This window comes from Accipiter gentilis, chromosome 26 (genome assembly GCF_929443795.1).
Source record: "Accipiter gentilis chromosome 26, bAccGen1.1, whole genome shotgun sequence".
Lineage (NCBI taxonomy): Eukaryota > Metazoa > Chordata > Aves > Accipitriformes > Accipitridae > Astur > Astur gentilis.
Genome location: NC_064905.1, coordinates 16,275,853 through 16,302,206, shown reverse-complemented (window position 1 = coordinate 16,302,206; position 26,354 = coordinate 16,275,853). Strand labels below are relative to the sequence as shown.

At 48.7% G+C, this 26,354-nt stretch overlaps 4 protein-coding genes across 12 annotated transcripts; 2 read left to right on the top strand and 2 right to left on the bottom strand.

The window, feature by feature from the left end:
- Window positions 1-5: 5 nt before the first annotated feature.
- On the bottom strand, window positions 6-9,016 carry RBM22 (RNA binding motif protein 22). 5 transcript variants are annotated; one of them, XM_049829554.1, is made up of 12 exons: window positions 8,037-8,090; window positions 7,874-7,948; window positions 7,036-7,065; window positions 6,307-6,427; window positions 5,845-5,977; window positions 5,452-5,552; window positions 5,112-5,284; window positions 4,343-4,543; window positions 3,661-3,825; window positions 3,143-3,231; window positions 1,893-2,024; window positions 6-1,189 (listed from the first exon to the last, which is right to left on the bottom strand). In XM_049829554.1, the coding sequence occupies exons 5-12, from the start codon at window positions 5,927-5,929 to the stop codon at window positions 1,056-1,058; spliced, it is 1,080 nt and encodes a 359-aa protein (XP_049685511.1). In that variant the 5' UTR covers window positions 5,930-5,977; window positions 6,307-6,427; window positions 7,036-7,065; window positions 7,874-7,948; window positions 8,037-8,090; the 3' UTR covers window positions 6-1,055. The 5 variants fall into 5 exon arrangements, with proteins under 5 accessions (XP_049685511.1, XP_049685507.1, XP_049685508.1 ...); XM_049829550.1 differs by lacking the exons at window positions 6,307-6,427; window positions 7,874-7,948 and adding an exon at window positions 8,859-9,016; XM_049829551.1 differs by lacking the exons at window positions 6,307-6,427; window positions 7,874-7,948 and adding an exon at window positions 8,859-9,016 and having other exon boundaries at window positions 6-1,186.
- A 267-nt stretch (window positions 9,017-9,283) lies between these two features.
- On the bottom strand, window positions 9,284-22,815 carry DCTN4 (dynactin subunit 4). 2 transcript variants are annotated; one of them, XM_049829548.1, is made up of 14 exons: window positions 22,588-22,815; window positions 20,823-20,893; window positions 20,212-20,390; window positions 19,247-19,290; window positions 18,420-18,527; window positions 17,800-17,820; window positions 16,797-16,870; window positions 16,332-16,444; window positions 14,875-14,984; window positions 13,776-13,849; window positions 13,294-13,348; window positions 12,701-12,808; window positions 12,195-12,292; window positions 9,284-11,463 (listed from the first exon to the last, which is right to left on the bottom strand). In XM_049829548.1, exons 1-14 carry the CDS (start codon window positions 22,720-22,722, stop codon window positions 11,250-11,252), a joined length of 1,404 nt encoding a protein of 467 aa, XP_049685505.1. In that variant the 5' UTR covers window positions 22,723-22,815; the 3' UTR covers window positions 9,284-11,249. The 2 variants fall into 2 exon arrangements, with proteins under 2 accessions (XP_049685505.1, XP_049685506.1); XM_049829549.1 differs by lacking the exon at window positions 17,800-17,820.
- Window positions 22,816-22,877: 62 nt separating this feature from the next.
- Window positions 22,878-23,654, top strand: LOC126050970 (uncharacterized). Of its 3 annotated transcripts, none has more exons than XM_049829566.1 (2): window positions 22,878-23,071; window positions 23,159-23,654. In XM_049829566.1, exons 1-2 carry the CDS (start codon window positions 22,878-22,880, stop codon window positions 23,652-23,654), a joined length of 690 nt encoding a protein of 229 aa, XP_049685523.1. The 3 variants fall into 3 exon arrangements, with proteins under 3 accessions (XP_049685523.1, XP_049685525.1, XP_049685524.1); XM_049829568.1 differs by having other exon boundaries at window positions 22,878-22,969; window positions 23,173-23,455; XM_049829567.1 differs by having other exon boundaries at window positions 23,173-23,455.
- Window positions 23,655-23,731: 77 nt separating this feature from the next.
- Window positions 23,732-26,131, top strand: SMIM3 (small integral membrane protein 3). 2 transcript variants are annotated; one of them, XM_049829571.1, is made up of 2 exons: window positions 23,732-24,415; window positions 25,110-26,131. In XM_049829571.1, exon 2 carries the CDS (start codon window positions 25,111-25,113, stop codon window positions 25,282-25,284), a length of 174 nt encoding a protein of 57 aa, XP_049685528.1. In that variant the 5' UTR covers window positions 23,732-24,415; window position 25,110; the 3' UTR covers window positions 25,285-26,131. The 2 variants fall into 2 exon arrangements, with proteins under 2 accessions (XP_049685528.1, XP_049685527.1); XM_049829570.1 differs by lacking the exon at window positions 23,732-24,415 and adding an exon at window positions 24,456-24,676.
- Window positions 26,132-26,354: the final 223 nt, after the last annotated feature.

Sequence of the window (26,354 nt, the reverse complement as noted above, 5' to 3'; positions counted from 1 at the left end):
CTTTACAGAAAGATGTCCACAGATCCATTGCCTGAAAGCAGCTGACATACAGATACACTCAAAATCCTCCAACCACGCGTACATACATCTTAACGCCAGCCTCCATGCAGGACACAGTTGCTCCTGGGCAAACACTATAGTTGGAGCACAGAAAGAAAAGTTTCAGGTCTTATCAAAGCAGGACGAATTGGGATCCATCTCACGGTTTAAGAGGAGACTGTATCCACAGGCCTCCAAAGCCCCAGTCATGCTCCAAATATACCCCAGACAAGCTTGCAGCTGCACCACGTCCTCCCCTTGCAGCTGTCAGCAACACCAGCCCAGCTTCTGGGGGCCACCGAGGGGGCCTTCACCAGGCTAAAACTGGCAACTGCTAAACGGTCACTCCACATCACGCCTGCACTAGCCAGGGGCTGCTCACGTGACCTAATACTTATCTTGCTCTGGCCGTGCAGGATTAGAAGTGAAGCATCAACAAAAGTTTTGGTTTGGGTTTGTGTTTTTTTTTTTTAAGCAAGAAGTCAGGAAAAAGGAGGAAGGAAAATTCTGTGGCAATAGTAAGGCAAAGCCATGGGTTTGGCACAGCTGATAAGCTTGTTTTTCAGCTCTTATTCAGTCCTGGTGTAATACCTCATTAGAATAATAAGTCATTAGTTACCTAACAGAGTCTCTGGTTACAATTTAATAGTCCATAGTGTTCAGACTGAGCATATCAAATGGGCTTGAAAAGGGCTAGGTTTTGTTTTTCCAGAAGTTTATTTCAAAAGTGTGCAAATGGGATACATGGATAGGACTGTAATTCTGGTACACCTGATCCACAGACCCCTGACAGCCCTTCTGTCTGCCCCCCACCCCTCCCAACCCTCCCCACACTAAATGAAAGATCTGGGATGTATCAACAATCCGATTAGCTAGCGGAGACACGGAGCTCAGCTTGCCCAGTGTCTGCAAGCAGGGAAATAAGGCTTCTCTAGCTCACCCACAGCTCAACATATGGTGCTACCATGGTAACTAGAAAATAACATTTACTTAAATGATGACGGTGGCATGACCTGCTAGGGGCTGCTGTGCTTTCCCGCGTGGGCACCCATCCTCTGGGGATCTTGAGACGGGTAGTGAATGGGGCCTGGGGCTCTCATGAAGGGAGGCGGGGGCCCCATGGCGTGGAACATATGTGGTCCAAAACCTGCTGAAACAAAGTTGGCAGCTTCAGACAAAGCAACAGAACAACCCATGCAGATGTACTGCTGCCTGAAACTACCGACAGAAAACAGCTGGCTCACAGCTGTGCCTTAGAAAGGTGCACATCTCCCCTAGTTCTTCAAATCCCCAGACACCTCCCCCTCTTTCTAGTACAACTGCAGGCAAACCTTTCCCAACACACATCCTTACTCGCAGATAAAAGCCAGTTGCGTGACTGAACAAATGTCTGTAATGCCAGTCTAAATGCTCTCTGCTCAACCATGAAGCAAAGCAAATACATCCACAAAAGTTGATGTCCCATTAAAAAAAGGGTCTCCGGACAGATATATACACACAGCCAAACACAGGGTGGCATTCAACCAGCTGCAGAATTACCTTTTGAAGTTCAGGTTAATGTGGGATTTACACAGCCCGCAAAAGCACTGAGTAGGTCTCAGTACCAGTAACGGGAATCTCTGACATGCCTGAGAATTTGCAAGTGAATACATACCACAACAGGCAGCTCAGTTTAATTAAACTGTGCTGACAGCTCATTTTAGATCATCAGTTTACACTGTATGATCAGGGATGAGGAAAATCAACTCAGGGCATGCATCAGTGCTACAGCGCAGCTGAGCAAGGAGAACTAGGAGGACTAGATGGTCTAACACCAAGTTAGACACCCCCTCTTGAAGGGGAAACACAAGTACCTGGAGGTGGTGGTGGAGCAATGCCAGGAGGAGGTGGCAAGGCAATGTTAACCACGGCTGGAGGGCCACTTGGAGGTAGGTTGAAGTAATTTGCAGAAGCCTCCTCTTCTGCAGCTGGAGGAGGGGGGAGAGCTGCAGAAAAAGTACACAGTGGTTATGGAAAATCTCTTAGTCAAGATATGCAGAGTTATCTGCCTTCAGAGAGGAGACACAACCAGTTCTTTCACAAGAGCAAACTGCTGCTACTATCGCACCTATGAACTGGAGCAAGAAGCAGGACTGCACTGAAACTCCAGAACAGTCACCATTTTTCTTCACCTGAAACCAGCTTTGCTTTTTCCATCATACAATGCTCAGCAGATTAGGAAAACATTAACCAAGCCTTGAAAAGCGTGGGTTGACAGTATCTGAGACCTAGGTAACTTGAATTCAGCTTTAACTTTTCACTCATCACAAAGAACTCTCTTTTCCTCAACAGTTTGCTTCTAGACAAAGCTCACCTCCCATCCCAGCTGGATCTGCTGCAAATCTACTGTAACTGCCTGCTCTGGGCTCACCAGTGCCTCTACAATCCTGAACTCTGTTACTGCTCTCAGAGTTTAACCCCAGCCAGCAACTAAAGCACCATGCAGCCACTCACTCACTTCCCCCCCCCGCCCCCAGTGGGATGGGGGAGAGAATTGGAAGGAAAAAGGTTAAAATTCATGGGACAAGATAACAACAGTTTGATAGAACAGAAAGGAAGAAAATAATAGTGATGATAATAATTACAGTAATAATAATAAAAGGATTGGAATATGCATTGTGCATCACTTGTTTTGTAATTGCTCACCACTTGCCAACCAATGCCCAGTTAGCTCCCGAGCAGCAATCCCTCCCAGGCCAACTCCCCCCAGTTTATGTACTGGGCATGATGTCACATGGTATGGAATACCGCTTTGGCCAGTTTGGGTCAGCTGTCCTGCCTGTACCCCCTCCCAACTTCTTGTGCCCCTCCAGCCGCCTTGATGGCCAGGCATGAGAAGTTGAAAAATCCTTGACTTAGTCTAAACACTACTCAGCAACAACTGAAAACATCAGTGTGTTATCAACATTCTTCTCATACTGAATCCAAAACATAACTCTGTACCAGCTACTAGAAAGAAAATTAACTCTATCCCAGCCAAAACCAGCAGAGAGATTTAATACCAGCCTCTCTCATGGAAGCAGGTCAGCATTAAGTGTTTCAGAGATGAAAACAACTCCCTTACCTCCGGGAAGTCCTGGAACTGGCTCCAGCTTTATCCCAGATTCTGTAGTACCTTCCTTGTCCTTTTCTTTTCCTCTTGCTGCCTGGGACCTAAAAACCAGACAAGAGTTTGAGAACAAGGATGAGAAAAAGCAGGATAAGCAGATAGTCACACAACGATAGTTTCACATTATCTAATCCAGATACATTGCTTCAGGCCAAAGACGAAAAATTCACAGAACATCAGACACAGCTGGCACAAAGTGTGCCAACAGTGCTTACAGGAGACAGATTAGAAGCAAAACCACAGAAACTCATCCATAAGCCTCAACCAGGAAATCCTTTACACAATTCGTGCAATTTGTGTAATCTCCAATCCAGATCCCACTGCTGAAAGAAAACCAAATTGTAAGATGACCTCAACTATTTACCAAATCAGTATCTATTCCAGCGTAATATCCAATCCTGTTCATCAAGACTGCATAAAATAAGTGAAAAACCTTGTGGCAGTATCCTCAAGGCTTCCGCCTCCACACTCACCTTCCCCATTTGACATTGAGCCTGCGACCATTGACAATGAGTTTGTTGAAGGATTTCTCAGCAGCCACTTCTGCAGCTTGCCGGGTGGCAAACTGGATGAAAGCACACTGTTGTCTCTGCACTACAGTTATTGTCCGAATCTCCCCAAACTGGTAGAAGTGATTTCTGTGTGGTGGAAAAAAAATTAAAAATTATGAAACCCCATTCCTCCTAGCCGCAGGGTACGTAGCAGAGTAGGATCTCATCACGTGCTGAAACAGGTATGCTCAGATCCTTTCTTTTCTCCATCACCAGTACAGACTAACCATTAGAAATCAAGTCTCTTGCCCCTCTGTGCAATTATGGAGTAATAAGAACTCTGCAGCAGCTTTTCTCAGCAGCTATCTAGAGAGAGGCTATAGGACTTCCTTGTAAAAAGTGTAACACAGTAACCCCAACAGCTCAGAAGGATGACTCATCTTTAAAGAGAGAAATTTTAATCAAAGCATTTGAAATGTGCCTGTTTATCTGTTCTCCAACAAGCTGGCACTCCTCTGCACTTGCCCACCAACCAGTTCCCCATTAAAGAAAACTGAAAACTAGGCTTATTTTTTTCCTTGCAAGAAAGATTTCCTCACTTGAAGATGAGCAGTAATCAAAGGATCAAATAAAAAGGCAAGGGCAATACAAATTCACCACACACCTGAGATCTGATTCAGTGATAGTATCTCCAAGCCCTCCAACATACAGTGTAGTAATAGTCTTGTCATCAGGGGGGTCTAGACGAGGCATGGTTGACGCTCGTTTCAGAAGTTTATCAGCCACAGGATCATTAATTCCATAGTAACGATCTTTGATGTTCTGATCAGCCAGAGGATCATCTGGATCTGTAGGTTTCTCATGTCTAAAGTTCAGCAAACAAAGCATAACACCAGTCACAGCTGCATCAGATTAAAATTACTATAACTGCGACCTTCCCTTCTAAAGGCCCCTGGTCACTTATATGCTTAACCCTGTTCACCTAAACATGCCAAAATGGAACAAAAAGCCCTGAGAACTTAAATTGCAGCCAGGACTGCCTCAAGTTCTGAATGAATGGCACCTCTGACAGCTCAGCATTCAACACTACAAAATACAAGAGCTGGATTTCAAATGGCCTCTTGTTCAAATACAAAGATCTCTGATTGAGGGGACTGACGCCATGAAGGGAAAAAATGAACTATGCAAGAGAAGAGCTGGAGTCACTGCTTCAGCAAAACACTACGACACCACGCAGCTAATTCCTCACAAACGAACTTGCCACAACAAAGATTCATTCACTGGCCCTGCGTGCCAACTGGATGCAAGTTTCACACTGACCCCAATCACAGTGTGCGTCTCCTGTCCACTGCAGCATTTCCTGCTCTTCAAACCCCAAGGGGAGCTGTATCTGACCGCGATGAAGAGATTAACTGTTCAAGCTGTATCGGTACCTGTAGGGACACTCTTCTCCCCTCTTGCATTCTCCTTTTACCCAGAAGGAACAGATGTGAGGACGGTTACGTTTATAGTAAGGAGTGGTCCGAGCCAGCTTCAGCAGCATGTCACTGGTGGATGTAGCTTTTCCTAATGCACCAACTGGTCTAGTGCCATCAGAATTGGATATCTAAACAGTAGTGAAAACACAAATAATTATGTATGTATCACCACTGAAAACTAATACACAGAATCAGAGCAAGCAAATGATTTTAAGATAAGCTAGATCATTCCTCCCCTTTCTTCCCCTATACACATCCACACACAGAGAGCATGATTACAACTACACTTTCTTACCTCTCGTTCCATGTTTTGGGTGTAGTACTCTTTATTGACGTCAGACTTAGGCATTTCATCCTTAAGGGAGAGTCCTGCATCCCGGACTTGAATAGGCAAACCTAGAATGAAACAAACAAAAAAAACCCAACCCCCCCAACAAACCTGTATGAAGCACAAGCTGAAAGAGCAGAAATAGTTATTGCAACCTGCATTAGCCAGGGATAACTCATCTACTTCTCAGGTATACCACACTGCCCCTGAACCTCAGAAGAGGTGTGATCATTCTTCTCAAATACTGTCCAGAGACAACTGTTCCAATTACATGCACACATTTAAAGACATTTTACCAACTGTCATTTCAGAAGCAAGTAGACCAGCTTCTTCTCCTAGTTTACATTTTTTGGTACACACCATATTCCAGGTCAAGCAGACAGGTCTGACAGACGTTCTTCAGCTTGCTGCATGTCTGGCATACTTCTGTTTTCTTGAAACGCATACGAACACCAGGGCACCAGCGGAATACTGTGAAAGGTCTGGCACAAATCTGAAAGACAGAAAGTCGACGCTTGTATCACTATCACACAGCAATGAAGTTACCATTCTGGTTCTTGGACACAACTTGAAGTCCAAACACATCTAATCTTTTTAAACCATAAATACAACTTCTTCATCTTAGTGCTAAGATTCAGACCTTAGGAAACATTGTTTCTATTTGGTGCCTTACTTTGACAGGAGAAAGTTTTAGGAAGGTTTTTTTCTTCTTCTTTTAATTTATTACAATAACCCAAATGCTGAAAGCAGATCTATTCAAAGGAAAAAGAAATTCTCCTTCATTCCAGGTGATGTCAGTATAGAGCTTTAGAGATAAATTACCAGTTATCTGTAGATCAGTCACCAGCATAGCAGCAAGCCCAGTGAGAGGTTATGAGACTTTTGGTCCAGAAGACGACTACTGCTCTCTATCTTATCTGGTGGAATGATGCATCTGCTTCCGCTGCATGTACAGTTTGAGGAAGGGAAGCAAGATTTCAACACATACCTTCTCCTAACCTCAGATGACAACTGATAAAAGGGGCAAAACCCCCTCCTTTCATTTCCCTCAGTCACAACAACACTAAATATTTCTTGCGCTCTCAGAAATAAACATGGCTTATTTCTTAGACAGCTAAGACAAATCACCACATAGCCATGAATAACATATTCATGGCAAAACTTAAACTCCAATTATTTATGCACCACTTACAAGCCAAAAAAAAAAAACCCAACAAACCAAAACTTGCAAGAGAAAACGAGATAAATTAAAATGCTGAAATACCTTCAAATATAGTACAACAATATTTGCAAAACCTAATTCTGATACACATGAGCAAATCCTAAGTCTGTCTGAATAGTCAATAATTTTACTTAATTTTAAGACCAACTGACTTCGTCTAACAAAGCACACAGTAGACTGACCTAAAAATTTATATAGTTACATAAACATTTTAAGTTGTTAACCCAGATAAGCACTTTCCTGAAGCTGACAGGTTTTTTAACATTAAAATCAATTACTCCTAGATGTGCACCAATTTAGACATTCATTCTTTTAGACAACAAACATACCTTGCATTCTTTTCCATATTTTTCTTTGGTCTGAAATATAAATCAAAAACAATAAAAGAAAATATGAAATATCATCAATTCAACACAAAACATGAACCATATCACCAATGCTATAAAGCACAGTGCTTTCTTCCTGGTTATGCTGCATTTAGACTCACCCACCCCTGTGTTTTGGGCTCACAACTTGGCTGGTCAACAGGACAAAAAGAATCCTAAAAAACTCTCAATCCATTTTTTGTTTTAGAAACATTCATTAAAAACACAGTACCATTAAGTCCCACCTCATGTACTGATGAAAGGCGAGAATGAAATGGAATATTAATAGCTATTTTTAAGCAAAGATGATGATACGTGAAATAAGTCCATGAACATAAGCAGGTTTTGAAACATCACCTATACCAGCAGTAGTGTTATATTTCACAAAAATATTGTGATCTCTCTCGGCAAACTTGGTGGAATAGAAAAGTGAAGGAAAGATAATGTAAATGTAGGTCATAGGCAACTGGACTGAGCAGAGAGAAAAGCAACTTAAAATGGACTGACTCATCCTGCATGGAGGAAACCCAGGTAAACAATGAAGGATTTAAATTACCATCAGGCAGCCTTCATAAGACAGTTTTAACTTATTTTTACAGGGGGATAGTCTCTCGTTTTAGAAATTATGCCAAGCTATTTAATATTTCAGCACCTCATTGTTCTCCATATTGCATGATTTACCAGTACCAAAGCTTTGTTTTCTACTATGTCCTGCACTCTAGACATTGGACTGGATCATCTTGTTCTCCTTTTTGACTGGTTTATTCTTAAATCACATACTTAATACCACGATACCACATACCAACAATGGCTGGAACCAAATCCTGTTGTGCGGAACCAACTAATTAGGAGGGCACGTCCACCTCAACATCTCCTCCTGTAACCAGGCTTATTTTAGTCCCCGAAACCCAACAGTTCTAGGGCCAACACAGAGGAAAAGACTGCACAGTCAAACAGGCACATACCATTCGAATATATGGGTTTTCTCCAAGACATGTCTGACAGAGAATAGGGAAGTCCTGAATTGAGCAAGAACAAGGAAAATCAGGAATTTGCACAAACTCCATCATCACAACAGCATTCAAATCACACTCTGAACCAGCACTACTGAGTTAAACTAATCACACCGTCTGAAAGATGCAAAAAGACTCACTCAAAAAGAATCACTAGGAGAGCTGCAAGCCACCACCCAATACCCACGTTATGAAAGAATCATGACCTGCTAGCTATTCCAATTCGAAGTAAAACTTAGAGCAAACAAAGTGTGTATTTTTGAGGTCTTAACTCTTCAGCGACCTGACGGCAGCAGATGACCCCACCACCCCCCGTTATCCCTCAGCACCTATTGTTTGCACTGGGCCCACCCAGGAAAGGCCTCAGCTCTAAGGAACGCGGCCACGGGCACACGACGGGCCCAGCTCAGCCCTCCCGGCTGCCAGGAGACCTCCCTGGCTACCAGACACCCTAAACCCCGGCAGGGAGACGGGGGTCGCCCAGACCATCACTCTCCCTTTACCAGCCAGCGCGGCCCATGAGGAGGGCCCGGGTAATCGCGGCAGCCCCCTCCCCGACGGGGGTGGATGGGGGGGGGTGGGGGCACGACCACAGGGACGCAGCTCCCCAGGGCAGGCCCCCGCCCGCCGCCCAGCCCCAAGGGCCGCCTCACCGCGCACCCCTCGCCCTACGGCCTTGCTCCCCCCCCCCCCCCCGCTTCTCCCCTCACGGCAGCGCAGGGCCCCGCCGGCCAGGGCCCGCCCCGCCTCTCCCCCACCGTCCTCCGGGCTCACCGCGTCCTCCCAGTTCTGCCGGTTGTAGGTGTTGGAGCCCAGCGATGTCGACATGGCGGCGGCGGCGGCGCCCCCGCTCCGCTCCCCTCAGCCGCCGGAAGTCCTCCGCGCCGCTCCGCCTCGATCCCGGCAGGCGGCGGGAGACGGAGGTGACGCCACTTCCGCTGGCGACGCGGCGGGGAAGAGCTAGGCGACGCGACAACGTCAGAGGCACGTACCGGGGGCGAAGGACGCTCTAGGCACGGCAAACCATAGAGGTCAGCCAAAGGGGCAGGAATGGGCGGAGCGAGCGAAACCACCGGGAACGGGGGGACGGGCGAAACCACTGGGAAAACGGGGGGCTGGGTGCTTAGCGCTTTTTTTTTTTTTTTTTTAAATAATTATTATTTTCTAATGAACCGCAGCGTAAGAACCAGCGCAAAGAATCCGAGAGCCACGTTTGCTTTATTGAAGGTCACTACACGACGTCAAGCAGTAAGGCAACAGTCGCCTGTCAGGGAGGGGAGCAGGGACACACCTTTCCTATCACCTACAAGCACCTACAGGGAGGGGAGGAAAAAAACCAACCCAAACCTCACCGAGCTAATTAGACCGCTCAGAATATCATAAATCAACGCAGCTTTTTGTTTTCAGTGAGAAACCGAGCATTCATGAGCAGGTCGTGCAAACACCAGCCCAGCGCCGGAGGCGGACGGCAGCTGGAGGCCTCGGTCAGCCGCCATCTTGTCCCTGGAAGGCTCTTTTCCACATTAGTGTCGCAAGCGTGGCGGCTATTTCAGCTACTGAAAAGAAGTCACAGCCAAAGGTTAAGTGCTTTGTTATCTGGACAGGTAAAGCCGCAGCAGGCGCTAGCACTAGACATTAACAACGAACTACAAGTCTTAAACTCATGCTGTACAACTGTGTGTAACCTACGCGAAGTTGTAAACGTGATGCCTCGGGCGCTTTGAGACCCGCTGCAGGATTTAGGCTGTAAGGCGCGCGGCCCCCCCGGGCACACCAAGGCAGATTTCTCACGCTACGGGAGATGTTTTTGGCTGCTGCACCCCCACCTCCCCCGGAGAGTGGGCAGCCTCGTCCCGCCCTCCTGTGCAGAGGATTTGCAGCTCCAGGCTGGCAGAACCATGGCACAAGTGTCTCGAGCAACACAGCCGCGGCTGGCTGGGATTCAAGCCTTTCCCAGCACAGCAGCACATCAAAGCCCATCAGAAATGTTTAACGAAGGTCAATGTCTGAACTGGGAATGCTCTGCAGGAAGAGCGATCTCACCCGCTTGCACTAAGCTATGGAGTTACTGGTAATTCAGTATCCTGGATACACTGCTCTTAATTACTGATTTTAGCTTGGACTACAGCCAGATTACACCCCAGATAGATTACCTCGTGGTACAGTGTATGCTAGTTAACGTATAACTGTCTTCCCACCTTTATACCGCCCTCCCACCCACCCTAACTGGAAAAAGACAAGAGTATGAACTCAAACAGCCTCTGTAGTTTTACATATACCAGACCTAATCTTAACTCTCCAGGTTTCATACTCTGATCTCTACCCCTATTAACACACATTAATTGATCTGAAGACTGCCAGGCAGCCTCTCTGGAGCATCCCTGCCTCAGTCAAGAGCTGTGGCAGAACCTGAATTCCCAGCTCGCAGCACATCATGCTACCACATCCACCTGCAACGCAGCGGGCTGACAGTGGGCTCGGTTGCCAGTCAAATCCATGAACACTACAGCACACTATGTTTTCGGTTTAAAGGCAAACTGATAATTTCCTTTGTGAAAACAGATCTATCACCTTGGCTACACAAGCTATGCATGCCAGAGTGGTAGGGTTGTACGTCCCAATCACCCACAGCTGAGGTATCCTACGAGGAAGCAGAAAACCAAAAGAAAGCATCATGCTGCTGCCAGTAACTTGCCAATAACGCAGCAGATGTGGCCACCTCTTAAAATGTTTCTTTGGGAATGGCATAGCTCTGTGTGAAAAAGAAGTCATTCGCTATTGAGTATGTAACATCAGGTTTGTGGGCTGACATGAAGAAAAAACAATATGGGTTCTTTTCTGTTGATAAAACCAAATTCAGCCAGGTGTACTGCGAATCTGGAGAAAGCGACATCTTTCTCTGTGCTGAAACACGTGCTGCAAGTTAAACTAGCCTGTGGCAGTCTGGGGAAGCAGAGCGGTAGTTAGTGGGCACTACGACAAGAGGAGAGAGAACAAACCATCCCAAACCACGGCACCCTCAGCTGCCTCTCGCGGCCCAGCTGGGGCCCGTGGCACACACCCACACATCACAAAGGAGCTCTCACAGAACGTTTCACCAGGTGCTTTCCTCACTGTGACAGTCCATCCTGCGGCCAGCCATCGGGGCACAAGCATTTGGAGCATTTATGGGAGCACTGGACCGAGGCTGAGCTCCACGTGATGGGTGAGCCAGATGACCTCAGAGGTGTGATCGCCTTCCTCACTGGGTCGGATTGGAGCAGTGAGGTTTTTAAACTCATGCTTCATCTTGAAACTCACGGTCACTTCACCCTCTTCTTTCTGTGGGGTGACCTTGATGAAAACTCCTACCTTATTGGCTTTTCTGAAGGCGATAACGCTGCAAGGCAGAAAACAAAAGAACACTGGGTCAGCCAAGTTCTCAAACAATTGTTCTGAGAGATTTATTCTGACACCACATAAGAGGGATGCTCAAGTTTACGGCCCGTGGGCTGAATACGCCCTGCTAGAACAGCTGCCCTGGTTTGTAGCTTACTCCCTGCTGTTCTTTTTGCAGGGGGCCCACAGCCCCTCCTGCCCCACATTCAGAACATGGGTGCTCCCCTTTATGCTGACAGCTGCTGACACATCTGTCAAACAGAACACGCCTGCTTTGGCCATGGGAGTTATGTACCCAGCAGTGCAACAAAGAAGGGCCACAGCATATAGCTCAAGTTGCTCTGTGAGACGCTGCAGAACACACTCCATTTTGAAGGCTGGAGGCAGCTCTGTCACACACCCTACTGTGTAGTTCTCACCGCTACCATGAACCCTCTGCTTGCAAAGGAAAGGATTACACAGAGTATTCTGGAAAGAATTAGTACCACCACCTACAACTCAACTGCTGTAACAGCACACCTTGCCTCAAAGGGAACAGATGTCTCCTGAATAGTCCAAACCACAAGCAGAAAGATTTGAATTGCTGATCTCTGACTCCCCCGAACCCCCTCCCCCCAGGAAAACGTGAAAAAGAAGCCCCCAAACATGCTGAAGACACAGAGGAGCATGAGTTACTTGGTTGAGTGCCAAGTTTTTAAGGGACAGGATCCCCACAGGACAGACAACACTCACTCAGGGTCATCCTGGAAATCTTGAGGCTCTGCCAGCTCATCGTATTCTGCTGCAGCATCTTTACCAGCCAAAATAAGCTCCTTGGGTGGAACTGTCACCTGAAACAGAACAGGAAGAGAAGAAGCCTTTCAGCACTGATCACCACCTACACTGTGAGCAGGAGAGAGCCCTCCCCTTCTGAAGGCTGCTTTACTATGGTTTAACAGAGAAGTGATTCATCCTGGGCTTTCATGGAAGAAACCACACCAGTACCACCCCGTTACCACTCTACCAGTGAAATTGTGTATTTCTCCCTTGGGTTCTAGATCTCAATGAAAAGATACAATTTCAAAACACTTTATGATCTGATGTTTACACTGGTGACAGTCATTTAAGCTCCAAGGAGGAAAATGCAATGCAGTTAGCAGACACTGAAGGACATATGAAAAGTGTGATCTGTGGAAGGATAAACAGGAGTGGAAAGCCTTGGAAGAGGCTTGGGCTTGCACAGCAGGAGGGCACAATACCTTGGCAGTGCTGTTGATGTTGTCAGGGTCTCCCTCCTCACACTCCAGCAGCGTGACATGTGTGATGTTCTCCACTGGATTGGTCAGAGTCAGAAGGACTTGGCTTTCCTGGGGAGATTCAGGAATCACAGTTTAAGAAGCAATTCTCTAAAATTCATTGTTACTGTTAGCACCTCCAACTTCTGTGACTGATCAACACCTTCAAAAATTGCACCACATACACTCAAGGGACGGATAGCGAACACCCCCAGTCTGTAAGAAAGGTGCCAATGCCATGCGCAGCACTCTTTCTTAATGTAAGTAATAGACATCCTTGGAATCTAGCCAAGATCTCAACTCCACACCTTTTATTCTTCAGATATTGGTGTATGCTTGTGATGCCAGATGTCACACTGCACAGTAATCTACTCATTCAGAGACAAGTACATGCAGTGTAATTCTGACCACTCCCTTAAACCCTGCACCCTCTCTAAATGGAGCAAGTGAAGCCCTCAGGCAGCAATCATCACACCATGTCATCTTCCAGAAAGATCCCACATCCACACCTCCCGGCTGTGTCTCATGCTAAGACATTTCCAGAAAAAAGTACTGACCTTCATGTAGCGCAGGTTGGGAATAGACATGATTCTCACTTCAGGGATATAGTTACTACAACAAGAACAAAGCAAATGACCATGACAGACTGTGTTGCTGTCTATAACCTACCTCTTAAGCAGAGGGATGTCTTCACAGACATCCAGCTAACTTGTTCAATGCTATTAGAGCTTAGCTTACATTAAAATGAAGTGTCCTTTTGCTATATAAGCCTAATCCTACAAACTCCTGATACTGTGCTGGGCTAGCACAGCATGCAATGTCTTTTTCAAACTGCTGAAGTCTTCAGCAAACTTTTTAGAAGATAAGGGAGCAAACCTACTATGGATAAGCTGCATAAATTAAAAATGTGATCACGCCATCCTAAGAGATGACACAATCACACAGGAGGTCAAATCAAGAAAACAAAAGAAATGAAAATAGAAGGCATTAACTAAGCATGGATAGGTGGTTGTTCTCCCCAGTCCCATATCTTACTTACACAGCAACCAGCTGGATCTTGAATTTGATAGATGTTGGATTGAATTCTGGTTTGCTCAGGTTATGTTCACATTTCTAGAGACAAAGATATTTTAGTCAGCACACAAAGACAGTGTGTGGTCCCAAACCAAAGAATCAGAGCTGCAAGCACTGTGCCACTAGCCACGGCACTACTGGCCTCTAGCACAGTGCAGACAAAAACTACCCTGGCGTGCATGCAGCCATTGTTTTGTCAAGTTAATGATACTCTGAAAATGTCTTAACCAGCAACATCAGTGCAATCTCAGAAACACGGGATTTGGAATCTGGCTTAAAAATACTCGGACACTCACTGACTGCAAGAGGAAGAAGGCACAAATAACTGCAAGCCCTTTAACTATGCTCCAGGATCCATTAAAAAAACCAAACAGCTGGAACTCAGGACTGACCTCCTCATACTCTACTTTCAAATATAGGCTCAGCCTGATATTACGTATTTCTGAGAAAATATTCTGCATTTGCAAACCATTCTGCATCTTAAATACTTAAGAGAATATTGCTCTATTACCCTGGGAACTAGATAAATATCCCTGTTTCACTGAGAAAACAGGCAGCTTTTTGAAGACCACATAGTAAGCCAACAACAGAACTTGGATTTAATTCTTGCCTATCTTCACTTCCCAGCTCTCTAATTTTCTTTGAAATATTCTCTTTCTGCCTTCACTCTAAGGGCATCTTCAGTATTCTGCACTGCCTCTCACTAGTATCTTGTTTGCCCACTTTGATTTTTGTCTTTACTAATAGCAGAAATTTTTAAATTCTGACTTTACTGGCAGACTTCTACAATTCTTTGGCTAGGCAGAGCACACAGACCCTTACGCAAACCCACCTTTCTATCTTTATGCATCTTTGACAAAGTTGTCTCCCTTTCACAATCTTCATCATGTCAGAAATGCGACAGCCTCCCTCACCTCCTAGTGCTGTTACCAGTAATTTGGTTGAGAACTTCCAACACCAGAAGCATTTGAGCAGTTTCTTCTAAAAAGAAATACACAGCCCATTTCCCACAATCCAAGTTCTGTGAGCCTAGAAAAAGCACTTTTTTGTACTTAATTACCTACCCGACAGCGCAGTGAACGTTTGATCAGGAGGTGCTTATGACGTGGGTAGAGCTGGGAAGCGCAGATCGGCTGGAAGTCAGGCTGCAGCAGACGCTGACGCAGAGTCGTCACTGGGTGCACAGCAGAAAGCAAGACAAATTAACATCGCACTCAGACTCTGGAACTTGAGCTAGATTCTACATATGCGCTGGCTCAAGAGCAAGCGTGCCGCGCACTGTGTACAGACATGCTACAATCTAAGAAACTGAATTTCACCCGCACCCAATAATTCAGAAGCCACTGGCAAGTGTCACTGTTTCTAGCAGTGAATGAATGGAAGTAAGAGTTGTATAAAGGGCTGCCCTGACTGGACACGGTAACACGACAGCAACATCAGTGCCAGCCCAGGAGAAACAAGGGACCCTGATCTCTATTCAAAGCTCAGATGAGGTGGAAACAGAATTTTGTAATCATCTAGAAAATAAGTTCTTTCCTTCCCCAAGAGCCAATGCGTTTTCATGGCTTTGTTACCCTCACAGCTGGATGCTGCACAAGTACAATATACAGCTTCTCAGCAAGGAGTTTGCGTAATTCAGACTCATGCAGAGACTTGGTGACTACATAGTTCCTGAGGCAAAGAACTCCCAGCAGCCAAACCTCCCATGGGTTTCTCCCAAAAAAAGAGGCTCCTCACTGTTTCCAGTATCTAAGAGGCAGTGAGCCACCTGGCAGCCTCTGCCTCACTGCGGAGAATCACAAAAAAGTTGTCTTTACCAGCATCATACTCTCACAATGCTGACAGTCTCATGAGAAAAGGAGACGAAGACTATCTACTCCTTTCCATAAACCTTTCATGAATTAATTAATATTGGCGGCCTTTGTAGGCCTGCAGGACTATCAAGAACATCTGTCCTACTTAGAGCCACCTCAGCAGAAAGTTCACATTGCTTTCTGTACCTACTGTTTCATCCTGTTCTCTCCCAAGTTTAGTTGACCATTTTACAATATTTGCTGATCAAATCATGAGCCAGCTAAATAACTGGCAAGCATATGCAAGCTGTTGTAAGCTGATGTCAAAAGTAATGTGCAATTGTTACTTCACAGGTCAGTTTTGGCTCCAACTCCTCAGCAGCTCAGCTACCTCCTTATTTCCAGCTATTACTTGAAAAAGGACATCAGCTCTTTTCTCAATCCAAAAGCTGACACTTCACATGCAGAGAAATTAAGGTCAGCAAGAAAATGAAACAACCATTAATTAAGAGGCCTGATGTATTTGGCTCTGAGCTTTCCATGTACAACATGAACCTGAGGCTGCATTCAAAGTTACCATTTTAAAAGTAAAAAATTTCCCACCATTTCAATCCCAGCATAAAAATTACTAAAATCTTGGGCCAATAGGAACCCCACAGACAAGTTTCCAGGCACTGCCTATGTTATAAAATGTAAGGGCAAAAAGTGACACAATATTAAGGTATTACCTTCTGTCAGATTGATGGGTCTTGTGTAGTAATCCTCAGGAAGAGGTTCCACTTCTTCCACTGCATCAGCTGGCTCAATCTTGATCTCCTTCTGGTCCTCTCCTTCTTTCAGGCTGAAGCAAAGTGAGGGACAACTAGGTCATAAAATATAGTACGTGTGCTCTGACAGACAGCAACAGCACTAACTGCATTATAACACAGAAGGCAGTGAGAGCTCAGATTGCAAGACAATAGCAACTGCATAAGGACGTGAGCAGTCACTTGTTTCTACTGGGAGAAAGCAATACATCCGGAGCTGCTGCACAGAGATGCCTGAGGATTTAACATCTCTAATGCTGCAAAGAAGAAAGCTCCTTTCACTGCTATCCACGAATATGGTTCATCATCCTTCTGAAGCTGCTTTATTGCTCTGTTGCCTACACCTCCTATCCTTTCCACAAAGGTAACCCCAACCCTGAGACTCACGAGAGTCCAGCGAGGGCACTGATCGGTGCTCCGGGCCTCTGGCGTTGAAGCCTGGTTCCAAGACCATATTTGTCCTACAAGGAAAAAAGGAACTGTCAGCTTCAGGTCTGCTTCCTCCCAGGACAAAAAGACCTACTGCAAACTCATCCTTTGAGCTGCATGACAAGCATAGGGAGACAAGCAAAGGAAAGCAAAAAATGAAAGGTATTCAGTGCTTCCCAAGATTTTTTTTCTGCTCAAACTGTTAGTAAGGAGAAAACAATTACCACTGCACTGGAGACAGGGAGAGACGGATACAGATGTACGTGTCTACTGCTTATAAAGCTTTTGCTCTTTCCTTAAATCACCAGCCTGCACTACTGACACATTTTCTCTTGATCTTCTCTTCAGAGCAATAGCATATCAAGCAGTGCAGAATGAGAGCTCAGCTGCCAAAAGAACTGGGTCTCTCTGGGTATGCATCCATCTGAAATGCTCTGTAGCACTACTAGAAGCAGCTGGAAGGTTCAGCCTCCTACAAGCCTTGTTATCTACAGGTCTATCTCACCAGGCACCATCAATTGGCAGGAATAGCTGAGCTACTCCTCAGCTTTCTACAGCTGAAGCGTACACAGGGTGCTTCTGGCCACGACTGAAAACCTGAATTCTCACCAAACAAGAAATCTGAGTACCAGCCTACCCTGGTGATTCTTCAAGGATCAGAAGATTCATGTTAGTGCCATTTGCCTTGGGCAGACAAATGGCTGTGTCTCAGCCGAGCTTTGTGAAGGACTGCTTTTCAAAAATATGTTACTTACCCAGACACTGCCCTGTTTGTAAGCTAACAAAAAATTATTTCCTTTGTAAAAAATGTTACCCTCTAACTAGTTAGCCTTCATGTGCGTTTGTTCTAGGCACATCCAAGTCAGAGGCCCTGAGGCAAGGTGAAGAGAAGGATCTGTCACTCCCCTTCAGTTGGTATCATGAGAGCTTTAACACCAGCAGAAACTGTGAAAAGACTTACCACTACGTGTATAGTGTGTTGCTGTGGAGAGCCCCCAAAATAGCAGCAGGTAGCAACGGAGACAAAAAATGCAGCCATAAGACACAAGCAAGGGCACAGAGCAAGCACAGTTAATTGAGAAGTAGCAAGCATATGCCAAGTCACCCAGCTAAACAAAGTAAGCATTTACCTGCCAGTTACAATAAACAAGTCATTCAGGCCACAACCAAGTCTTAAGGTTAATTTCAGTTGAGACTTCATGCAGAAAAGTGCCAGACAATGTTGACCTAACTGTTACTGAACCATGGTATGCAACTGTCCTGAGAAAGAGCTACCACTATTGTGACTGAGGTTGCACTGCATTTCACTGCTGGATAACATGTTCCTTTGCATGGCAAGTGTAAACCTTTCTGGCATTATCAGAGAGGACTATTAGAGAGAGAGGCAATATAATGCACAGTAATGGGTGTAAAACTACTTGTCCCTAAAGAAACCCATGTGCCCTAGCACATTTTCTTCACATTCTCAATAAAAAAAAAAACCCTGAGCAGCCCTATGGTGCTACCAACTATCTAATCTTTCAAGATGAGGCTGTTGTCCATCACTTGTCCTGCTCTGAGAACACAGTACTCCCAGCTCACCGAAAAGGCCAGGGGCATGTAGTTTCGGCGTCGCACCAGCTTCTTCCTGTCCCGCTCGATCTTCTCTTTCTGAGCCAACTGCTGGTAGTACTCAACCAGTTTGTTAATCTAGAGGGATGAAAAGGAACAGATACCCAGTGAACCAGGAACAAATGCCAGACCAGCTGCAGTATTTGTCTGTGAACAAGCTGGGGCTCCTGCTACTTGTTTCACTCTGATCCTAGTACTAGCTGTGTTTTGAAGGATATACATTAAAGAAGCCTGTGTGTCTTAACTCCCACTGCAGGTGACAAACTGACCCTCCTTTGGGATTCACATCTATCAGAAAGCAGTGTCCAACTCTCACTGTGCAGTTAGGCATGGAGACTTTGTTCACGGATCCGCCATGACTGGACACAGTAATGTCACGTGGCCAAAACCAAGCAATTTGAATTAGTGGAGCAAACAGCATCTTTCCCCCCACCCAAGGCTGATCACATTTAGTGTAGAGCCCTAACTGGTGACAGGGAAGGATAGTAAAGGTGTAGTTCTGTTTTCCAGATCCTAAACACACTCTTGGTCGAAAACCAGCTTTTTTTCACATACATATGTAGCATATTCATTTGTGTCATTTTAACAGCACTATTAGATATGATGTTTGCAAATGAGTTTCTTCTGAAAAGGAGATTTTATACTGCAACATCCATGGGAGAGCCTCTAAGAGGCTTTCCATTTAATTCAGTCAATGTGGAGATTAGGAACTGGTATCTGAAGGATTACATAGATGCAGTAACAGCTTTTTCTAGCTGATGCATCTCAGCCTAAGCACGGCCTTCCCCTTCACTCACCCTCTGTGCGTGAGGATTCTCCGGCTCCTGCCAGCCACCACTAGCTGCATGAGAAAGAGAAAAAACAAAGCCCTCAGGAGAAGGTTTCCAGACTTTGCAAAGAAATCACACCTAACACCCAACTATCTCAGTTTTACTCATGAAATATGACATTCCCTATTTTTGCTACACTTACCATTGCAACTCCTTAAGTTCAAGCCTGCACAAATGCACACCTCTGAATGCTTTTCACAGGCAGACTTGGGCTGAAGGCTCTTCACCAACTTTTATACTGTGTTTTTAAACAACTGCCGTTTGAGAAATAATCAAGACAGCACCTAGGAGTCACTTCAGCAGCAGGTACATGAGTTTACAAGAACCATCTCTTATTACTGGCTGCCCATGTACCCACATCTTCAGCTCTCATTCTTCAGTCACATCAACACTGGAAGTCAGAGGACCTGCTTGATCTACTCAGCCCCATTTCTGGAGCCCGAGAGATATTTTCTGCAAGTCTTATGCACCAAGAAATAGATGAAAGCTTTGTTCCAGTGCCATCACGAAGAGAAAAAACAAGTACAAACAATGCCTAGCAACTCTGGAATAAGAGAACATAAGTGACAGAAAATAAATTAGATGTTTATGCTGTCAGACTGAGCGGCTTTGAAGTCTCTGAAGATACACAAACAAGATCTCAAGTGTGGGGGGAGCGCACCAACTAAAAATGCCCCTCGTTTGACAGCTTTCTCACTAGTCAGGTTAACATGAGCACGGAAGTGGGTCACACGTTCCCCTAACTCATCTCAGCTCTTCAGAGGAGACTTCAGCAACAAACCATTTTCCTGTGAATCTCCAACTCTGACTCAAAACCTGGACAGATATTACGTATACTGTACAGTGAGAAACTAATTTGATGATCTGTTACTGTCAAAACACAATCTGGGCTCCTGCTGTTACTCAGTTTTCTGTCTTTGGCTGTCACTTACCGACAGACTTGTCTGCCATGCCCACATCTCGGGAAGTCCAGCGGCAAAATCCACAGGCCAAGTAATACGCTTTCTTCATGGTAGTCTTGGCTGGGTCGTCAGGGAGCGGAGCAGGAATGCTTGTGGCCCGGGTGGAAAGGGTGTGCATGCAGCAGGGGCAGTCAAAGCAGTTAGCACACCTGTAAAGACGAAGGCCTGTAAGACAGTGCTCTGACAAGGGTCCCAGGCCAAGGAAAATGCTCTCAACAAAAAAATCAAAATTAAACTAACAGATCTTTTCATCTTATGCAACAGTGTTAGGGAAAGAGGGCAACAGAGCCATCAAAGCGAACGGGAGGGGTTCAAAGTCAACATGAGAATCGCAACAGTGAGAAATACTGGGTGATACTAAAAAACCCTTTGTATTATGAAAGCAGGTCATCAAAATAACTAAAACGTGAAGACCACATGATACATCACGGAAAGACTCTTATTCCCCAAAACAGACTAACAGGTAGCAAGAAGTGATGTAATTTTTGAGGAGAGTTTCAGATACACACGGTAAGGTGTTGATGAAGGAAGGAGCTGTTTAAAATAGGGAGTCTTGATGAAAAGAGCCAAAGCAACCTTACCTGTTCTTTTTCAGCTTGGCTTCAGCTGAAGGCATGTTTTCCAGGCAGCTGGGGCAGTAGTGAGAGTCCACCTGATGAACAAGATGGTCACATCACACTTCCTGGCATGCTTTTGCCTAGACCGCATGCTGGCAGCGGCCTGAAACTCTGCCGCACGATTTAACAAGGCTTTGTGTCTGGCAATAGACAGGTGAAGTCAGGGAAGACTTGAGACATTTTTTGGTATCTGAAATCTTGGCCCATCTCAGCCAGATTTTGATCTTTAATAATGTAAGTCAGAAGGTTTCTTAAGTCAGGATAGATTAAACTACTCCGCCTAGTAAGTGGGAAAAGGACAACTGGGTATTGACCTTTTGCAGTTACCACAACTTCATTTTTCAGCTGAACAGCATGGTATTTTCCATTTATATCTAAATTTCTTCTGCCCTTGTACTTACACTGGTCAGATATACATACATTTCAGAAAACGCTTTTTATCTGTCTGCTGTCACAAACTAATTTTGTCCATTAAAACAACAGTAGCAAGAAGCGGGTCCCCTTCTTGAAGAGGAAAACAAACTTATCATTAAACATGGAAATGCACAACGACTGCACTTGTCACACTATAGTAAATTCACGATGGATGCAGCCTGGTGACAAATCTATTTTCCACTCTTCAGAGGCTTTAACATTTCTGAAGAGATACCTCTTCTGAGATCTGGGTTGCACAGTCACTCTTTAAAGGCTTTTCAAATCTATCATAATTTCTTAATTCACCCAGACTTCCACAAAATCAATTCCACCAATTTTATTATGATGACTTGGGAAGTCACACGAGCAGCCCGAGGATCAGGACTTGCCCATGTTCTGCTCTGCACAAAAGCAGAGCTCCTGGCAGGGCCCCACACACCAGCAGACTATTGCTCCAGCCTGGTGATAACCTACAGCTTAAGGCTCCAGCCATTCCTAGACAAAGCACAAACTCTCCCCAGCAGAAATTCCACTGCATAACGTGGGGGAAAAGCTTGTCCAGGTGAAAATGAACTCATACCAAACGCTCCCAACCGTTCTCAAATCAAGGACGGTGCTCTCCGGCCTCAGCACACCGCTTTTGTGGGGTTTGTTACTTTGATGCTGCCAACGCCACCTCATCCAGCACATCTCGGCGAGCCCCGGGGGCCGTGTCCCGGAGCAGCTCTCCCCCTGTGAGAGGCACCAGCCCGGGAACGGCTCGCTCTTCACCCCGGGCCGGGCCCCACGGAGGGGTGTGGGTCGGTGGGCGTCCCTGCCCCTCCCCGGCCGGCCCCGGTGGGGATGTGTGTGTGAGTAGGGGTCCTTGTCCCCCCTTGCCGTGCCCCACAGCGGGGGGGGTCCCTGGTGCCCCCGCCGGGCCCCGCGGAGGGGCCGCTCCCCCCCCCTGGAGCCTATGGCGGCGGGGGGGGGGGGGGGGAGGGGGAAGACACCTCTCCTACGAGGGGAGGCCGCCTCTGGCGGCAGTCCCCACCCCTGGTACGCGCGCCTCAGCCAATCACAGCCCGAACTCTGCCGACGGACAGGTCCACAGAACCAATCCAAAGCAAGTCACCGCCCCTTCCCTCATCCACCGCCAATCACCCCTCTCCATGCAGGCAGCGCTGCGCGCACCCCTCAGCCGCGCCGCCAACCAATAGCGAGGCAGACAGCGAGTGAGCGGCGGGAGAACCACCCAACCGACGCGCGCAGAGAGGGAAACGTCCCGCCCCCTCCCAACCATTCTGCGGGCGCGGCGCAGCCGGGCCGCCGTTACCTCGTGCGAGACGCACTCCAGGGAGCGGAGCTCGCTGCAGTACCGGCAGAAGTACAGCTGCGACAGCGGCGCCCGCATCTCCTTCTCCCCGCGCACCAGGTACAGCACCCGCTCGGACTGCAGCAGCGACGCCATCTTGAGAGGGGGGCGGCTGCCGGCGAGCCGCCGCACGCCGTCAGACGTCAGCGCCGAGCGTCAGCGCGTCGACCCGCCCACGTGACCCCGGCGGGGCGGGGCGGGCCGGTGGGCGCCGCGTGGTCCGTCCGCCCGCCCGCCTCCCCCGGGGCGCCATGGCCGCCTGCCCGTCGGAGGAGGAGCAGCAGCAGCCCCGGCTCTGCCCGCAGCGGGGTCCTGGCTCAGCCCTGCGTCGCCCGGCGAAGCCGTACGCTCGCCCCTGTGCTCCTCCGGGCTGGGTGGGGGAGTCTGCGCGGGGAGCGGGGCCGGGGCCACCGGCCTGGCTGCTTCACGCGTGTCAGAGCGCTTGGTAACACGTTTTACTGCGCCCTTCGCCGCCCACGTTCCCCTCTGAACCCGCAGGGTGCCGGGCTTCGTCATCCCCCCCAAAAAAAAGTGGTTTCTTTTCAGTCTCACGGTCGCTAAGACGGAGGATCCCGACAAAAACAAACCATCCCCGTGTCGTGGGGATCAAGCGCAAAAGCGTGAGGTCTCCGAACGCCGCGTTGCGCTCCGCGTCCAGAGCTTGCATCAGCAAACCACCTCCGGTTTGCTCCCAGGCACGCCGCCCAAGCATCCGTTGCGGCCTGGCCTGCGGCATCGCTCCCCCGTCCTCGCCCCGGTTCGCACGTCCCCGTGCAGCGCCTGGTGTCAGCCCGTGGCCTCCGCCCGCCGCTTCCCCGTGCGGCTCTAGAAGAAACCCCTGCCTGCGAGGATCCGCCGCCGCTCGCGATAAAAACCCCACGTGCTTTTTATCCGACGGCAGCAGCTGGAGGGGGACGTGTTCTTGCGGAGGGAGGGAGGAGGCTGCCCGCCAGCCGCCTGTGCGCTGCTTCTGGGGGAGCGGGGAGCTGTGTGCCTGGAGGCTGGGGGTGTCTGAGAGCAAGTGGTAGTGGTTTCCGCCACTGGGAATGCGGCACGTTTCCCTGGGAAAGGTGGGGATGGAGGGTGCGGTGTATGGGTCCCAGTGTGGGTGACACCAGGCTTGTGTCCCAGCAGGAAAATCAGAGCATTCCACCTTGCTTCCCGCGGCCAGCCAGGAATAGCTGCTGCTGGCTTTGCCCTTCAGCATTGCCAACGGAGCAGAATATTCCACTGGGCAGCAGAAATGCCATTCCCAGCTGGTGGGCCGAGGTCTACCGCCTCCCCGGAGACGCTCTCTGCTTGTGTCTGTAAATCAACCCTGCCCCGAAGCCCCGGGGAGCGCTGGCTGGCGCCTCGCTGCTGGGGTTTGACGGAAGGTTGCGGTGGCTTTGCTTTTCCCTCTTGCCCCAGGCGACGGAGGCAAGTGGGGGCACGTAAGCCCTGCTGTTGGCGAGGCAGGAGGGGAACAGGAACGGGGAAAAAGCCCTTTACGAAGCTGTTACGCCATGAAATATCCCCAGGGTGCCTCCTTGACACCTTAGACCTTCGGGTTTGGCTCCAGACGGGTCTGACCCCATCCGGGGTTGGGGATGAGCCGGAGCGTGTTCTTGCTTTATCCCGCTGCATAAAAAAAGGTCCTCCCTGCCCTGCCCTTCCTTTCCCCTACCCTCTCTTCCCCTTCCCCTCCTCTCCCTCCCCTGCCGCCCCCCGCGGGCCGGGCGGGGCCAGGCGGAGGCTCCCTCCCCCGGCGGGGATCCTGCCGCTGCCTTTCGCCGGAGCCGGGCTGCAGGTAAAGGGGGGTGCGGGCAGGCAGGAGGGCAGGTAGGGCAGGCTGAGGCCGCCACCTCTTCTCCCCCGTGGTGGGGGTTCGTCCGTGTGTGTGTGTGTGTCCCCCTCCCCGGGGTGCTGGAGCCAGGGGAGGCTGCGGACAGGATGGATTGGGGGGGGGGGCTCAGCCCGGTGCTGTCGGTCGTGGCCCGGCAGAAGGCAGCTGTGGGATCCATGGAGGGATGGTGACCCCAGCCCTGCTGCTAATTAAGCCATTAACTCCGTGAGTCAGCAGGAGGCACCGCGGGGGGGGGGGGGGGGGGGGGTTGGGGTGTGTGAGGGTCCCCTGAAGTGAGGGGGGCTCTGGCTGCCCTGGTCCCACCGTTTTACCACTCGATGACCCACTCGTGAGTGACCAGCAGGACGTCTGGTTGTGGCTTTGCTTTATCAGCTCCTTTAAGAGTGGTAGCAATTAATAGGGAAGTTTTTCCCTGGGCTGTTAATCCGGCCGCATCAAAGCACGCTGTAAATCCTGGGGCTTCTCAAAGGAGTCTTTACCAAAGCCCTTTGCTCTTGAAGAAGGCCGAGGGTGGACGTGGCCACAGGGGTCTCCCTGGAGAGAGCAGTGGGGTGCTTAGAGCAATGGGGGGGGGGGGTTCTGGCTATGGGAGGGGTGGAGGGGGCTGCCCCATCACCCCTCTGCCTCTCCCTTGCAGGATGACTGATCCAGCAGATCTCAGCACTCTCCCCAAGCACATCCTGGACATCTGGGTCATCGTCTTGATCATCCTGGCCACCATCCTCGTCATGACAGCCCTGGTGCTCTGCCCGGCCACTGCCGTCATCATCTACCGGGTACGGACTCACCCCACGCGCAACGGCATCGTGTGAGGCGAAGGCGACGAGAGATGGCCGGCTTGCCAGGCAGGGGGCCGCAGCCGTGGGATCCTGTGCCAGGGACCCCATAGAGCCCGATGGGGTACCCCGAGAGCTGGGGAGAGATGGGCAGGAGCCAGGGTGGGCCAGCACCCAGGCGCCTGCCCCTGTACCCGGTTCTTGCCGGGTGAACCCACTGCCTCCTGTTTACCCACCGAGCTCGCGGGGACCCGTCGGGGAGATGGCAGCCTGGGCACCAGCAGGGAGATGTGTGACTTTGCGGATGTGTCCAGCTAGAACCGACTTGGTCCCATGAGGCAGGCAGGCTGGTCTCGCCTTTGCTGGTGACCCTGTCTCCTCCCAGGCAAGCAGCAAGGAGTGGAAATGGCCAGCAAAGTTTTTTCTTCGTTGGAGTCCCAGCTGTCAGGATGGTTAGGAAAGAAGGGTCAAAGCAAGATGGATATGGCTTCTGGTTGTGCATTCAGAGACTCGGCTAAAAGCATCGGTGACAGAGCCCATCCTGGCTGCGCAGCAGACGTGCAGCTGGCACTGGCTTCTCCTCTATCAGATAACTGCTGAAACTGTAGGAAAAATCTATGGGGCGCTCGGTTCCTCTGGGTCTAGCACGGCAGAGGGATGCGGGCAGCTCCTGCCAGCCTGCCTGCACGCTGGCTGTGCTTGGTGCCCCTGCTGATGGCTCCTGCCACTTGCCTGGCACGCTGGCCCTGTTGGGGGGGTGTCTGTGCACCCCTTGCCTGGGCTGGCAAAGCGGGAGGAGCAGAGGAGTTTGTGCCCATGCAGTGGCAAGGGACCACATAAGCTCTTATATTGCCCTGGCTATGAAATAAATGGACTTTATACATGGGTGTGTTGTGCAGCTCTGTCCACACTACAGATGGTGTCCGGGTGCCTGTGCACAGGATCTGAGATACTTTGCAGCCTCTCCAGAAACCTTCCCTGCGCTGACCTCCTGTACAGCCTTGGCTTGAGGTCCCCAGGGTTCTTGCCCAGCCTCTGAGCCCGGTGGCCGCAGCCCCGTGGGAGGCACACTGCTAGCTTCACCCCAAGCTCCGGGGGTGGAAACC